Source organism: Terrapene carolina, unplaced genomic scaffold (assembly GCF_002925995.2).
Source record: "Terrapene carolina triunguis isolate 2854851 unplaced genomic scaffold, T_m_triunguis-2.0 Scaffold96, whole genome shotgun sequence".
Lineage (NCBI taxonomy): Eukaryota > Metazoa > Chordata > Testudines > Emydidae > Terrapene > Terrapene triunguis.
Window position 1 is genome coordinate 53,192,287 of NW_020664447.1, and position 14,951 is coordinate 53,207,237.

Consider the following 14,951-nt stretch of genomic DNA (forward strand, 5'->3'; position numbering starts at 1 on the left):
GCCAAACTTGATATTTTTTTTTTGCTCTTTCAAAAATGTGCATTGATTTTAGTACCTAATTTGCACCCACAGGTATCACAGTTTCTGTGTGTTCATATTACAATTTGTGAACTGATGTGCTTTCATGCATCATCATACATGCAGTGCAGATGCAAGGTTGTGTGCACATAATTCAGAAAAATTAGTTCTTGGAGACCACTTCTTGTCTCTTTCTTCCATAAGGCATGTAGGAACAATCTTAAGCATGTTATGTATATGACTAGAGGGGGCTACAAATTTTACTCTTAAGTGAATAAAGGTTCCAACTCATTTTAAACCAGGTCTGATGAAGGAGACAGCAGAATAAATATGGCTGCATAGGCTTTTGTTTGTAGTCATCCTTATCTTTTGAACAGTACTACACAGATCAAACAATATTCTTTCAACAGCTGAAAATGATCTAAGAAACTAGTCCAGCTAGTTGCCAAAAACTCAACTTTAAAATGTTGATGTTCAGTATTATGATTACTGAAAGGCCATTATTAATTTGTCTTTGAGGTATTCCTTAGCACAAAACTAATTTCATTCCAACATACCCTTTTGCTGTGTGGACTATTGGAGTTTCTACTTATTACTTTTAAAAGTGTACAGGAATTATGTTAACCTAATCCAGTCACAGCACAGCTAAATTTTTCTTCCCACATTACACCTCTGTCAGTATTTGTGAGACTTGTCCAAAAGGATGACGTTGAATATATGTGAATGTATAGATCATATTTAAATAAGGGAGAACTATATTAGCAACAATGTAAATGAAGAGGCTACTGCATTGATGCCAGAATGTCAGTCCACCTGTAGTAAAGGATTGATTCCAGTGTATAGGAGAATGAGCTTCTTCTGAGGAATGGCAATATTGATTGAACTGTTTTCTACCAATTTTGAGGGATTTGGGAAGAATTCCTGAAAAGAGAGAGTGAGAAATCAATTCATTCTTTTCTTCTTTTATCCTAATTTGTTCTTGCTTTGTCTTATATTTCTTTCCTCAAACCTCTCTTGGAATCATTATAACCTGTAAACTGTGGATTCTGAAAACTACATTATCTGCATGTTTGTGATTCCATTGTTTTTGGTTAGGGCTCTTGTTCCTTTCTGTGGTGTTTGCGTATTTCCAGACCAAAAGACAGAGGGTTACTGTATAGTTGTAAAAAAGGACATTTATACAAAACATTATTAGAAGCCTATAGTTATTGAATGTATGGTCAACATTCCATAAACTGTGCCCCTGTATCACAACCCTCCTATGGGCCAGCAAGGGGCATGTTTGATTAAACCCTGGGGACATAAGAGTGAGGAAAGGTAGGGTAGACTCTGCTACTCCAGAGCCATCTCTTTCCTCCCTCCACCTTCCCTTGCAATGTACAGGGAAGGAAGAGATTTCTTCACTTTCCCAGCTGCCTATTTGGTAGGCAATTGGGGGAGTTGATTGATTATCTTGTGTGCTTTCCCCACCTTTCCCTGTCCCTGAAGCCCTCTAGACATGTAGCAGCCTGTCCTGTAATGGAAATCTAGTTTGGACTGCCTTTCCAACATGCTGAGAGTCTGATCACATCACCAGATTTAGGGATCAGGATTGAATTTTTTCCCCCAGGGCAAGAGTCACAAGATGCCCAGCTGTTGTTTTTGCCTTCCTTGCATCATTCTGGAGGCCTGGTTTCAGGTTAACAAAGAGTAAGGACAGGAATTTAAAAGTTGTAAGTTTAAAAGTGGAGTTTATAAGTTTGTGAAGCTGGTGTCCAGTGTGGATAAGAGGCTCAAAGAGACAACTCCCAGAAATCAGCTTGAGCAAGAGACTCAGGGAATAACTTGTAGGACCTATTAGCCTGCAGGAAGAAGGGGAGACCATAAATTTTTGCAGAATGAGGTACCCTTCATGTTTACCCCCATCCCCTTTTATGAAGAGAGGGTAAGAAGATTATGAGGTGAGCTGAATCCTAGGAATTAGGTGGAAGGGGGCCAATCATGAATATTGGTTATTTGGCCTGGGGGCCATTTAATATACACACTGGGACTGAAGTAAAGGCTAAGAGTTTCTCTCTCTGTCTGACACAGACACACACACCATAAAGTTGCAGCCTTCTGTTTTAAAATCCATCCCTTTATCTGTTATGTTCTCCTTTGTGCATTGATCAACCTGCTTACATTCACCCAACCGCTGCCTGAGTATATTTTCAATATATAAATCTTCATAAACCACTACCCAAAAAGTGTGATCTACTAACTCAGCCACACTCTATTCCTCAGTTCTCCTGCCCATTTCAGAGATACCAACATCTAGACTTTATTTCCAGAGGCTCAGTGATCCAAGTTTCCAGCAACCCACAGTGATCCAGAGGTCACATTGTATCTTATTCTCAATATTCAGAAATAGCTTCCATTATTCTGGTGTGAGACAACCTAATTTGTCCCATAAATCTTCCTTTGATGGACTGGAAAACCTGTTAACCCTTCTAATGTGAATCAGAAACCCAATTTGTCTGAGAGGAAGGGTCACAGATTTGACTGATTTCCATGAACACTAGTGATTTCTCACAATTTATTAGTTCCACTAGCTGCATCACCACTTACAAAATCCAAGGTGCTCTCACCTGTTCACACGTTACTAAAAAACAAAGCCAAAATTCACTAGTCTTCCAAAACTGAAGAAATAAAAATTTTATATATTTGAGCTAATTGAATGTATGAATGAATGAAATTTCTATATCAAATCTTTTTTTGAGAAATATGATGTTTAAAGTCTTTTTATAACTCTCCATTAAAAAAAACAAAATACCACCAACTATTAGAATGTACTCTGTATATTTTGTGCATATACATATACTTGTTTAATATTTTTATATTTAGATCAGTAGTTAAAACCCTAACTATTCCATTTATAATGCAGTTCATTTTTATTACAGCTCAGTTCCAAGAAACAAAAATCCATTCCAGGAGGTAAGTCATGTAAAAATCATACTTTTTCCAAATCAGGGTCTATGTATTATAGTATCAGTATTTTTTAAAGTTCCAGTCATTTCATGGTCGTGAATTCAGAAAATGGGAGAGTCTGTTTGCAAAATCACTAGTCTAATTATATTTATTATTAATTATACTTAGCAGTTATGCTGGAGAGCTCCTTTCATCTTCAAAGGGTTGTACAAGCATTAACTACTCCTTACAGTACCCCTGCAAGGTAATTATTAGTGATTTAATGATAGAGCCATAATTAGAACGCAGCAATTTTAAACTCCCAATCCTATACTTAGTCCTTTAGAACACAATGCCTCTCTAAATTTAGTCATCCATAAGTCCTTTCACATAGCTAAATACTGCAAAACAGTATTTGTAAGCAATAGTTCCAATAACAACTCAAATTGTATTTAATCATTTGCTGCCTTTTTAATTCATTTTCCACAAACATTTGTGGAAAGTGGTGGGATTTTTTTATTTTCACGGTGATGTTTTCTAAAAACAAAAATCTCATGAGTATTTATTTTAACACATTCATGCTCAGATTCGAGGTGAAAATGCTTGCCCAGCCATCTTGAAATGTCTTTGGTTTCCCTTCTCTTTTGGTTTGTATTCACTTGGAGACCAAAAAAATACTATGTTACTTGAGTAACCATACATCATAAATAGCAAATAGTCAAAGTGAATATGTTGCAAATAACTTATAGGCTGAAATATGTTCACATAAAGTATTCAAATAATTTTGAACATTGAACAAATTAGTAAAAATCCATCAGTTCATGGATAATTCATGAATAGGGGGAAAAAAGCTAATAGTTCATCCACCTTTACAGTTTTCTTGAACATAGCCCAGAAAATGTTACTATTCTTAGGTGGTTTTTAGATTATTAAACCTTCTAATATTAAATGAGAATCTAAAAGAAAATAAAAAATGGTTAAAATATCTTAATAGTAACAGCAGTGTTAGAAGATAGAGCATCTTTATCAAATTAATTCTTAACCTTCCACCAGTGCCAAAACAACGATTAAAAATACTTCCACTAATGGTTATCTCAGTAAAAATTAGTAACTCATAGACTCAGAGTATTCCATTTTCTTCTATAAAGAAATATTTGAAACGTCAAAAGCTTCTGAAAAGCTAAATTAGATAAGGAAAAGTTTACAGCCCTGTTTTGTGTTTGAAGCCAGTGGTTTTCTGTCCCCTAAATGATCGTAATTGCAGTATTGGTAATTCAAGTAATATCCTTAGTAATAGATCCTTTAAGTAGAATTAGGTTTGTAAGATTAACAGGTGGCCCAGATTATTTATTGTTGTTTGCTTTTGAAAACTCCATGTTAAAAAAAAGTTGCTGTTTAATAAAACTGGTTTACATCTTATTTTTTTTTATTAAACTCCATATACTACAGGAATTTGATTGCATATTCTAATTATCTCCTCTTCTATGTGTTTGTATTTTAGGCAATTGTTTTTGTAGTTGGAGGAGGCAACTACATTGAATATCAAAATCTTGTTGACTACATAAAGGTTAAGTACATTTTGCCAATTATATCCTATAATTAATTGATTATAACTAATTGTAGCCTATGTAACTTGTCTTTTCAATCTTGTAGGAGCTTGTTATATTAAGTTCAGCTGAAATGCTTATGTTTATATACAACCTGAAAAAAATTATGTAGAAAAAACATCAATAGCAAATTTGGTTTTTGGTCTTGAAATGGTGAATGCATATTAGCTCTGACTGCAGTTTTGTTATCACTAAACTTGCAATATAGCTGAGAGTTAGACTACTATATTACATTCCAAATTGTTTCACCTTAGAGTAATGTTTTACATGATAGAGAAATTGAAATCTGTAAATGTAGATGTGATGAATTGATCATTAACCTCATTTCTCTTTGCTGTTCAGGTGCAAGGAAAAAGTATTTTCTAGATAAAATGTTGACCTCATCACTCTTTACAGATGAAAAGGCTCAAAGAGTAACTGTAATTGTAGAGGAATTACTCAAATATACATTGCAGGCAATGTCAAGAGTTCTTCTCAACTGACTGTTGAACATCATCATGGGTGCTTTGAGTCACAGTGTAGTTTTCATTTACAACACATCACTACTAAAATAATATTTGCTGCCTAGTAATTGTCAGAAACATCCAGGGAACAGAGATCTTTATACATAACTGTACTGCCCTGTCAAATAGCTTTGATACTGTCAGCTTTGCTAGTCACTAGGAAATATGAAGCTCTAGGTAAAAGACCCTGAATTATATGAAATCATCATATAATATGGTTGGAGTATTCTGTGTAGGACATATCCAATCCCCATCACATTTGATACTGTTTCACAACATTGTTTGATTAATTTTGATTGATAGTAGTTAGATAAAGCAGTTGTCACCACCTTTGAGTAAAGATTAGATGCTACTCAGGAATATCCTTCAGTAACTTTAATCTGCATGTGTCAAAAGCTCTTGTTAGCAAACTGCTCTTCGTGCATGACTCTGCACTTGTAGTCTACTCGGAGCAAGGCCGGCAGATAATGGCATCTTGTTTTACCACAGCCTCATTTTGGTGTGACAGTTAAAGTTTCAAATGCTGAATATATTGCAAACACCAAACAGGCTGTTGAAACACACATCAGGATTAACAGTATAACAGTAAGTGTGGTGACATATACCCACCTTGGAAGAATCTTCACTAAAAAACCTATTGAAGTAATTTACCTAGAAAGCTTTATTGGATTGTTTGCATGATTGTGTGCAAACAGCATGACATTTGGCTTTGCCAAAGAACAAACTGTATAGTATAGTAGTGCTTTCCATCTGTACTATATGCTGTAAAGACATGGACTAGCTTTCAGTTGCTTGAGGTTGGAAAAGAGAATTTTTTTAAAAAAGTAACAGTACTGGTTCATGTTTGACTGCTGGAATACAGGCAATGCTGTTGAATGTGCATCTCAACTGGACAAGTAATGCCCTACAAGTTGTTGAGAAACAAACACCAGAACAACTAGTCTTTGGTGAACTAGTTGGTGGTAAACAGACATAAGGTGAATAAAGGAAATATTTTGAAGACACTAAAAAGAATGTCAGGATACTATAAACGACAGTTATAATAAATGGCAAATGAAGCTGTTTGAGGATAACTTCATCTTTGCAGTGAAGAGCCTGGACTCCTTCAGAAGGTTAGCAAGGTGGTTCTTTGTGGTATAACGTAAACTTAACTGACTCATTTTACATAAGACGTCTTGAATTGGCAAAGCAGATCTTTAGGACTCAGCCCAGTCACTTTCTGCAGAACTAGAGCACCATAGTGATTAGTTTACCAATACATTGTGTTCAAGGCTGTCTTCTCAAAAAGAAGCTAGAAACTAGTTTTCAAATAAAAGCTGAGATTCTCCTATATATTTCTACATACCTCAAATCAAGGGGAGGAGGCGCCACAACTAGGGGGTTTGCTCTGAAGGCTTTGAAAGAAAATAAACTGTGTATATTTTCTTCTTAGCTGATTGCTGAAGCCCGGCTAATACCAAAACTGGCAAGCCAACTACTGCTGCCAATCACTGGAGGGATTTGGGAGCAGTTGCTTCCCTGAGAGATTGCTTGTTTCAAGCCATGCTTAAGTCAATCTGGTGAGAGGATTGGGCTTCTGGCAGAAACTTCATTTTAGACACTTCAGTTTAAAGCAGTAAATGGGAACCCATCAAGTGAAGATCGCCACAAATGCTCCGAGACACTATTCTGTATGGTTATCAAATGAAAATGTGTTAAAGAGCAATCAGCAATCTTGAAAGGTAGAGTAGATTCTTAGAGATACACAGCATGTCAATCCACAGATCCTGTACACCCCTCTGCACCACCCCACCCCAAAAAAAGACAACTCATGTGAAAGGTGATGAGACAAATCAAGTACTCAAATCAGGTTTTCAGCTATTAACCCCTCATAACTGTGAGACTTTCCAGCCATTTTGGTGAATATTGTTGATTGCTATAAACACAATATTGTGTGTAGTTACCTTCATTTTCAAGAAGGAGATATAATTAGTAGGATGAACCAATGTTCTATTACTAAAGCTCCTGTTGGTGTGAATGTTTTGCTTTCTGTGTAATTCAGTACTGCATAGTAAAATTTGACCCAGATGCTTGTAGTAAATTGCACAGACCTCTCCAAAAGAAGACCAGAGTATTGTTGCCCATTTCAACAATATATTTTTATGGTTTCTCAAGACTGTGGAAAAACTATGGACTTTAGCTATGCACAGGTCCTAGGCAACCAAGCAAAAGATTAGTGTTCCTTCCCTTAGCAGGCAGTATCTCAGAAAACTTCTGAGAATGACTTCACGACACATTAAGCGGAGGTGGGAAAGGGTGTTGTCTGGCTTGTTGGGAAAGGTGTGTGGCCGCTTTAAGAGCTAGAAAGCCAGAAAGTGACTCGCAGTGCAGCTTCAGACTTGGTCAATGTGGGGATGCTGACCGATTTCCCCCCCAGGTGACCAGAAGAGAGGGAGGACTATTTAGGTCCACCGTCATGCAGGAAAAGCCCTCTGTGACCTTGACCAGGCAGAGTAACACCCACCCTCCCACCCAGAGATGTAGTTTATCATGATCCTCTGTGGGCATTACACTAGTAACTCCTTTCTTGGGGGCTGGGAAGGAATTTTTCCCTCACTGCCAGATTGGCCAAGGGCAAGGAGGGGGGGTTTCAGCTTACCCAGAACAAGGAGGGCCTAGTTGGGGTGAACATGAAATGGGGGTTAGACTACGATGTCACAAATCATTATGTCAGTGTGGGGCAGATGTCCAGTGCAGGTACTCTGTAGGGAAGGGATACAGTGATCAGATAAAATGAATTGGTAAGGATTTAGGGAGGTATTCTTTAAAGGAGTGGAAATGGGGTTCGGGCTTCCCATGGCTGGTACAGCAGGGAGCCAACCCACCCCCATTTATAGCCTCCCTTACTCCTTATTTGGGGGGAGGACTGGCAAAGTCCCAGCAGCAGGTTAGCTGGGCACCAGGATGAGTAAAAAGGGAGGGCTGACAGCAGTTCCCTCATCCTTAGTATATGTAAATTATTTTGGAATTACCTGCACTGTACACATTTATCTGTCGAGTACCCCCAGACATGTAGGAATAAAGTTGCGGACTAATTAAACCAGTGGTTCTCAAACATTTGTATGCAAGACAAATCAGATTCCTGAAAGGGGTACGGTAGTCTGGAAAGGTTGAGAGCCACTGAATTAAACCACATCCATGTCTCCTGTCCTCCTTCCAGCATAGCCAGACAAGGATTGTTCATCTCTGAGGAGAGGATAGCTTTGCCTCGCTCATCTTCTGATTTGCCTGTAGCAGCATTAACTAAGCTTCAAAAGAAGGTTAAAATCAACCCTCGTGGATTAAGGAGAATCACAGTAATCTGATGCATATATGGAAATGGAAGAAAAGGTTGCATAAGGTTAATTGGCATAAACACAGCTTTTTTCCTAGTATCTTTTTCAACATCATAAAAAAACAACTTGTGTTTTCTGTTGTAAAACTTTCTGGTCATAGGTTCTGCAGATTACTAGTCTTGATGATCTATTTAAAAGACAAAATTTTGTGCGTTGGGTATTCGTAATAAAACTCTTACTCGTAAGCCATTTTAAGGTACTATATCCCTGTTTACAAGACTGAATGGCATTAAGTCTAAGTCCTTACCTCTGTCAAGGAGTATGCTGTATCACAGGAGCTTTAGATCCAGTGTAGTTTTCCATATGACTTTACATTTAGATTTTGTTTGATTCCCATAAATGAGCTTGGAATTTAATCTGAAAATCAGTTAAGTTATTTTATACAGCTTGAAATACATCTCCAATAATTGTTTGCCTATAAAATCTTGATTTGAATGTCTCAACCAAGTACTGGATTTTAAATTAAGTACCTTGATCTTATATTTTACCAAGTACTGGATTTTAAATTAAGTACCTTGATCTTATATTTGATGATTAAACCACTGTGGTTAACTTTTTTAATATAAGCTTAATGTTTTATTTAAAATGATATATTTTTAGAAAATGTGTATGTTGGAGAGCTGAAGGATGACAGTTTTGTTCCATGGCAACTTTGGAGGTTTTGAAATGTTTCATTCTGCATTGGAATGAAAACAAAGCCTTATGTTTGTTTTTGAAAAAGCAAAATTGTCAAAATGTCCATTTCCCAGTCAAAATCTGAGCTGTTTGGTAAGGTGTGGATGTAGTCTGGTATTGAGGGCACTGGCCTGGGATGTGGGAGTCACAGGTTTAAGTCCCTGCACCTCCCTGATTCAGGGTTTTTCATCCTAGATTAATCAGACAGAGCAGGGACTTTGAACCAGGGTCTCCCATATCCCAAGCTAGTACCCTAAACATGAGGTTATAGAAAGATAGTCTCTCTCTCTCTGCCTCTCCCTCTACCTTTACAAAAAAAAACTTCATCAAAACTGATGTCTGTGTGAAAAATATCAGCTTTGATAGATCAGCATACAGTATGACAACTTTATTTTACTGAAAATGTTCTGATTAGCTCTACTGTATGTTCATTCAAACAGATACTGCATTGCTAAATACATTTTGTGTGTTTAAAGAACTACAGCCAGACTCAAGCAATATTTGAACAAAATTAGGAGTAAATTTTCCAGATTGCACTTGCACAATTAGCCGTGTATGTACATGTCTTATTTAAGGTGCTCTGAATGCAAAACAAATGAAGTTACGCAAGCAGTTTAGTGTCTATGCAAATTAGACCTCAAATAGTCCCACTTGCCATCACAGTTTTGAAGATTTTGACCCTAATATTTTGTTAGAATCCTATTCAAATCCTGTATAAAAACCATTTATTTCTTTACAATATTCCAAATTGTGTATGTAAATGGAAGTATTATTCTATAAGACTTTCTTCTTCTAATCTTCTGTCTGATTCATTCATTGATACCTCAGTCTAATATTTATAGAATCAGAACTCATCAGCACAGAAGAAATGTTGATGTCCCAAACCCAAGACTGTGGCACCACTGGCAGCATGACAACCCTAATTTTAAACAAGCAACAGAGGGTCCTGTGGCACCTTTAAGACTAACAGAAGTATTGGGAGCATAAGCTTTCGTGGGTAAGAACCTCACTTCTTCTTCAGATGCAAGTAATGGAAATCTCCAGAGGCAGGTATAAATCAGTATGGAGATAACGAGGTTAGTTCAATCAGGGAGGGTGAGGTGCTCTGCTAGCAGTTGAGGTGTGAACACCAAGGGAGGAGAAACTGCTTCTGTAGTTGCATAGCCGTTCACAGTCTTTGTTTAATCCTGATCTGATGGTGTCAAATTTGCAAATGAACTGGAGCTCAGCAGTTTCTCTTTGGAGTCTGGTCCTGAAGTTTTTTTGCTGTAAGATGGCTACCTTTACATCTGCTATTGTGTGGCCAGGGAGGTTGAAGTGTTCTCCTACAGGTTTTTGTATATTGCCATTCCTGATATCTGACTTGTGTCCATTTATCCTCTTGCGTAGTAACTGTCCAGTTTGGCCAATGTACATAGCAGAGGGGCATTGCTGGCACATGATGGCATATATAACATTGGTGGACGTGCAGGTGAATGAGCCGGTGATGTTATAGCTGATCTGGTTAGGTCCTGTGATGGTGTTGCTGGTGTAGATATGTGGGCAGAGTTGGCATCGAGGTTTGTTGCATGGGTTGGTTCCTGAGTTAGAGTTGTTATGGTGCGGTGTGTGGTTGCTGGTGAGAATATGCTTAAGGTTGGCGGGTTGTCTGTGGGCGAGGACTGGCCTGCCTCCCAAGGTCTGTGAAAGAGAGGGATCATTGTCCAGGATGGGTTGTAGATCACTGATGATGCGTTGGAGAGGTTTAAGCTGATGACTGTAGGTGATGGCCAGTGGAGTTCTGTTGGTTTCTTTTTGGGGCCTGTCTTGTATCAGGAGGCTTCTGGGTACACGTCTGGCTCTGTTGATTTGTTTCTTTATTTCCTTGTGTGGGTATCATAGTTTTGAGAATGCTTGGTGAAGATCTTGTAGGTGTTGGTCTCTGTCAGAGGGGTTGGAGCAGATGCGATTGTACCTCAGTGCTTGGCTGTAGACGATGGATCGTGTGGTGTGTCCGGGGTGGAAGCTGGAGGCATGAAGGTAGGCGTAGCGGTGGGTGGGTTTTTGGTATAGGGTGGTGTTAACGTGGCCATCGCTTATTTGTACGGTGGTGTCTAGGAAGTGGACCTCCCGTGTAGATTGGTCCAGGCTGAGGTTGATGGTGGGGTGGAAGCTGTTGAAATCATGGTGGAATTCTTCCAGGGTCTTCTTCCCATGGGTCCAGATGATGAAGATGTCATCAATGTAGCCTAGGTAGAGAAGGGGCGTGAGTGGACGAGAGCTGAGGAAGCGTTGTTCCAGGTCAGCCATAAAAATGTTGGCATATTGTGGGGCCATGCAGGTGCCCATAGCGGTGCCACTGGTCTGGAGGTATATATTGTCACCAAATTTGAAATAATTGTGCGTGAGGATAAAGTCACAGAGCTCAGCAATAAGTTGTGCTGTGTCATCATCAGGGTTACTGTTCCTGTCAGCTTGTATTCCATCTGTGTGTGGGATGTTTGTGTAGAGAGCCTCTACATCCAGGGTGGCTAGGATGGTGTTTTCTGGGAGGTCACCAATGCATTGTAGTTTTCTCAGGAAATCTGTGGTGTCACAAAGATAGCTGGGAGTGCTGGTGGCGTAGGGTCTGAGTAGGGAGTCCACATATCCAGACAGTCCTTCAGTGAGAGTGCCAATGCCCGAGATGATGGGGCGTCCAGGATTTCCAGGTTTGTGGAACTTGGGTAGTAGATAGAATAACCCCAGTCGGGGCTCTAAGGGTATGTTGATTTGTTCCTGTGTTAGTGTAGGGAGTGTCCTGAGTAGACGGTGCAGTTTCTTAGTGTATTCCTCAGTGGGATCTGAGGAAAGTGGCCTGTAGAATTTGGTATTGGAGAGTTGTCTGGCAGCCTCCTTCTGGTAGTCAGACCTGTTCATGATGACAACAGCACCTCCTTTATCAGCCTCTTTGATGATAATGTCAGGGTGTGAAGAAGTGAGGTTCTTACCCATGAAAGCTTATGCTCCCAATACTTCTGTTAGTCTTAAAGGTGCCACAGGACCCTCTGTTGCTTCTTACAGATTCAGACTAACACGGCTACCCCTCTGAATTTTAAACAAGTGTGCTTTGATGTTCTTCTTCGGCTAAATGCAGACATGTATTCAAAGTAGATGTTTGCACGCTGGAACCTTTTGTCCAGCAGGACCCTCAGAGGGGAGGCACTCGCACCTCATGCCTGTAACCTGGCAGCGTCGCCCCGACCCCCCCTCAGTTCCTTTTTACTGCCTGTCAGGTATAGTCAGAGCTCTGTGTGTCTGTTGCTACAACCTCACAAATTTATAGCCCAACCTCCTCACACAGGATCATGGCTGCAACCCTGCTCCAGTGATCAGCTCTCTGCACCTTGCGGCGTGGCCGCTGCATGGCTTAGAGAGGAAGGAGGGTGTTGTTTGGAGGCTGTCCAACAGGTCCTACTTAACAGCAGGAGACCTTCCATTAGAATGATCTACAGGGCAAAGTGGAAGAGGTTTTCTCCATCAGTCCCATCTGACGGAGGCTTCCATCCAGGACATCCTGTAGCACCTTCAGGAATCAGGCCAAATATTGGCATTTCATCCCCCTGTTCAAGGGAAATCTGTTTTCTCAAAACAAAATTCTTGAGAGGTTTCTTCCGCCTGCTTACTCCAGTCAGAGAGGTGGCCCCTTTGTGGGACCTGAACATGGTTTTAGCAGCTATAATGGGGCCTCCATTTGAGCCCCTTGCTTCCTGCCTGCTGCCCCTCTTCTCTCCGAAGACTGCATTCTTGATAGCTATTACCTGTGCCAGAAGGGTATAAGAGTTGTAGGTCCTGATGGCTGGGCAGTTCTCCAGGGACAAGGTGATGCTTCGGCCACACCAAAGTTTGTATCCAGGGTGGTATCTCTAGTGTGCTTTGATGTTTGTCAGTTGCACCTGAACCAAGTGATGTATCTACCTATATTTTTCCCCAAGCCGCATTCCTCCCTGGAGGAGCAACACCTCCATATGCTAGATGTTAGATGCTGTCTGAACAGGACTGAAAAATTTCGTGTTTTTCCTCATCTGTTCGTATCATATTCAGACCACATGAAGGGACAAGTGGTCTCTGCGCAGACCATCGCTAGATGGACAACGTTTTGCATCGTTACATATGAGATGGCATTGGCTATGCCTCCTCAGCAGATACGGATGCATTTGATGAGAGCACAAGCAACATCAGCGGCATTCCTTAATGGCATTTCCATATTGAACATTTGTAGTGCGGACACTTGGTTGTCTGTACACACATTAATGGACCATTATGCAATCACTGCTTCTTCCAGAACAGACGCTAACGTTAGAAGAGCAATCCTACGATCCTTGCTTAGGTAGACTCTGGATATTCGGTGCAAAGGAACAGGGGGGAGAAGGGGCGTTCAGGGTGGCGCTGCCTCATATAGCCAGGGGAGGTGCTACGGGCATGAGCGCCACCCTTCTACGGGTACTGCTAGGCAAAAGACTGTGGCGTGCGCACACGCCTACTTGGAATACAAGTCTACATCACATCTCAAAGAACCGTGGTTACAAGTAGCCGTTACTTTTTGAAAGCTAGATCAATAGCACTAAACTCACAGGTCTTGTAGTTCTCTATGGAACGGAAACTACATAGGGTAGAAGCCGTGCAAATTTCCTTGCAGTGCTTCACCAATGATCCACAACTCTTCCTTCTTAGAGACTCTATCTGGAGTAATCAGTTCTCCAGAGCTACTAATCTTTTATTCTTTGGTAAGAATGCCCTTTTTGGAAATGTTTATGATGTGGGCATATGTCTGTAAGGAACTGGATTGAAACCCAAACTCATCTCAAAAAAGCCACCAAACAGCTTTCAAATAGCAATAAATTTGATGACAATGTCAGTGATCAGACTAGTGAACTATATTTCAGCTAATGACGAGAGTTTAAAAGGTTCTTCATTCCATTATCTTCGTTACTATAAGACTTGCAGTGCCCCAAAGGAAAAGATTTCTGTTTGCAGACATGCAAATACACATTGAATGCCCAGTGTCTTTAACTAATTAACTTTCTCTGGAAGACATATTTTATCATCTCCCTGCCTTTAAAAAAACGATAACATGTTTTAGCAAGGTGCCAGGCTGTGTGGCTGTTTGGCAGACCACTCTTTCTTCCGACAGCCAGTGTAGACCTACACGTTTTCATGGGTGGGAGACAACATGATGAGGTAAACCCCTCCTCCTTGTCACTGTAAACAGGTTATAAAGTGAGGAAAAGCAAAATAACATCAACACAGTTATTTGGAAGTATTGGAGGATCTCAAATCTGCACTTGTGGGTCTACTTTTTGAAGGGATTTGGTTAACAGTTTAATACTGGAACTATTTTCTCATTGTTTCTATATTTCGTATACATCTTATATTAGCATTTTGGAGATGAAAGAATCAGGATGATTTTTCAGACTTAGAAACTATTAGGAAAATATTGCTGGAACAAAAACAATTTGTAGTCACTGCAAACTGAAAATGTTTTATCCAAAGTTACTATATTTAATTGAGCAAGTAGTAGTGTAGTAGATTGGCATGAGTGTGATACCTCTGTTTTTGGGTAAGGGATTTTATCGTCAATGTACTGTTGTATTAGACTTTTCCCTGTCATGCAATGGGCTATAGATTGAGGGTTTTAGGCTTTACTGTAATACAAATAATAATGCATTGCTACCATTCCTATAACAATGCCTTATAATATTATAAAACAAGGATGTATGGTTTTTCTATGAGAGCTCGGGAGGAAGCCCATCGGATGGAGATTTTATATCCTTTTAAAAGTTGTAACAAAGGACTGACAATTAGATTCTGAGCTCGTCTATATGGGAAGC

At 39.7% G+C, this 14,951-nt stretch overlaps 1 protein-coding gene across 1 annotated transcript in view; it reads left to right on the plus strand.

Annotated features, from left to right (window-relative positions):
• Nucleotides 1–14,951, plus strand: part of SCFD1 (sec1 family domain containing 1) — a 148,590-nt gene that overhangs the window by 130,595 nt on the left and 3,044 nt on the right. The window contains exons 22-23 of the mRNA XM_024196058.3: nt 2,937–2,970; nt 4,445–4,510. Coding sequence (XP_024051826.2) covers nt 2,937–2,970; nt 4,445–4,510 — 100 coding nt within the window. The remainder of the gene's footprint in view (nt 1–2,936; nt 2,971–4,444; nt 4,511–14,951) is intronic.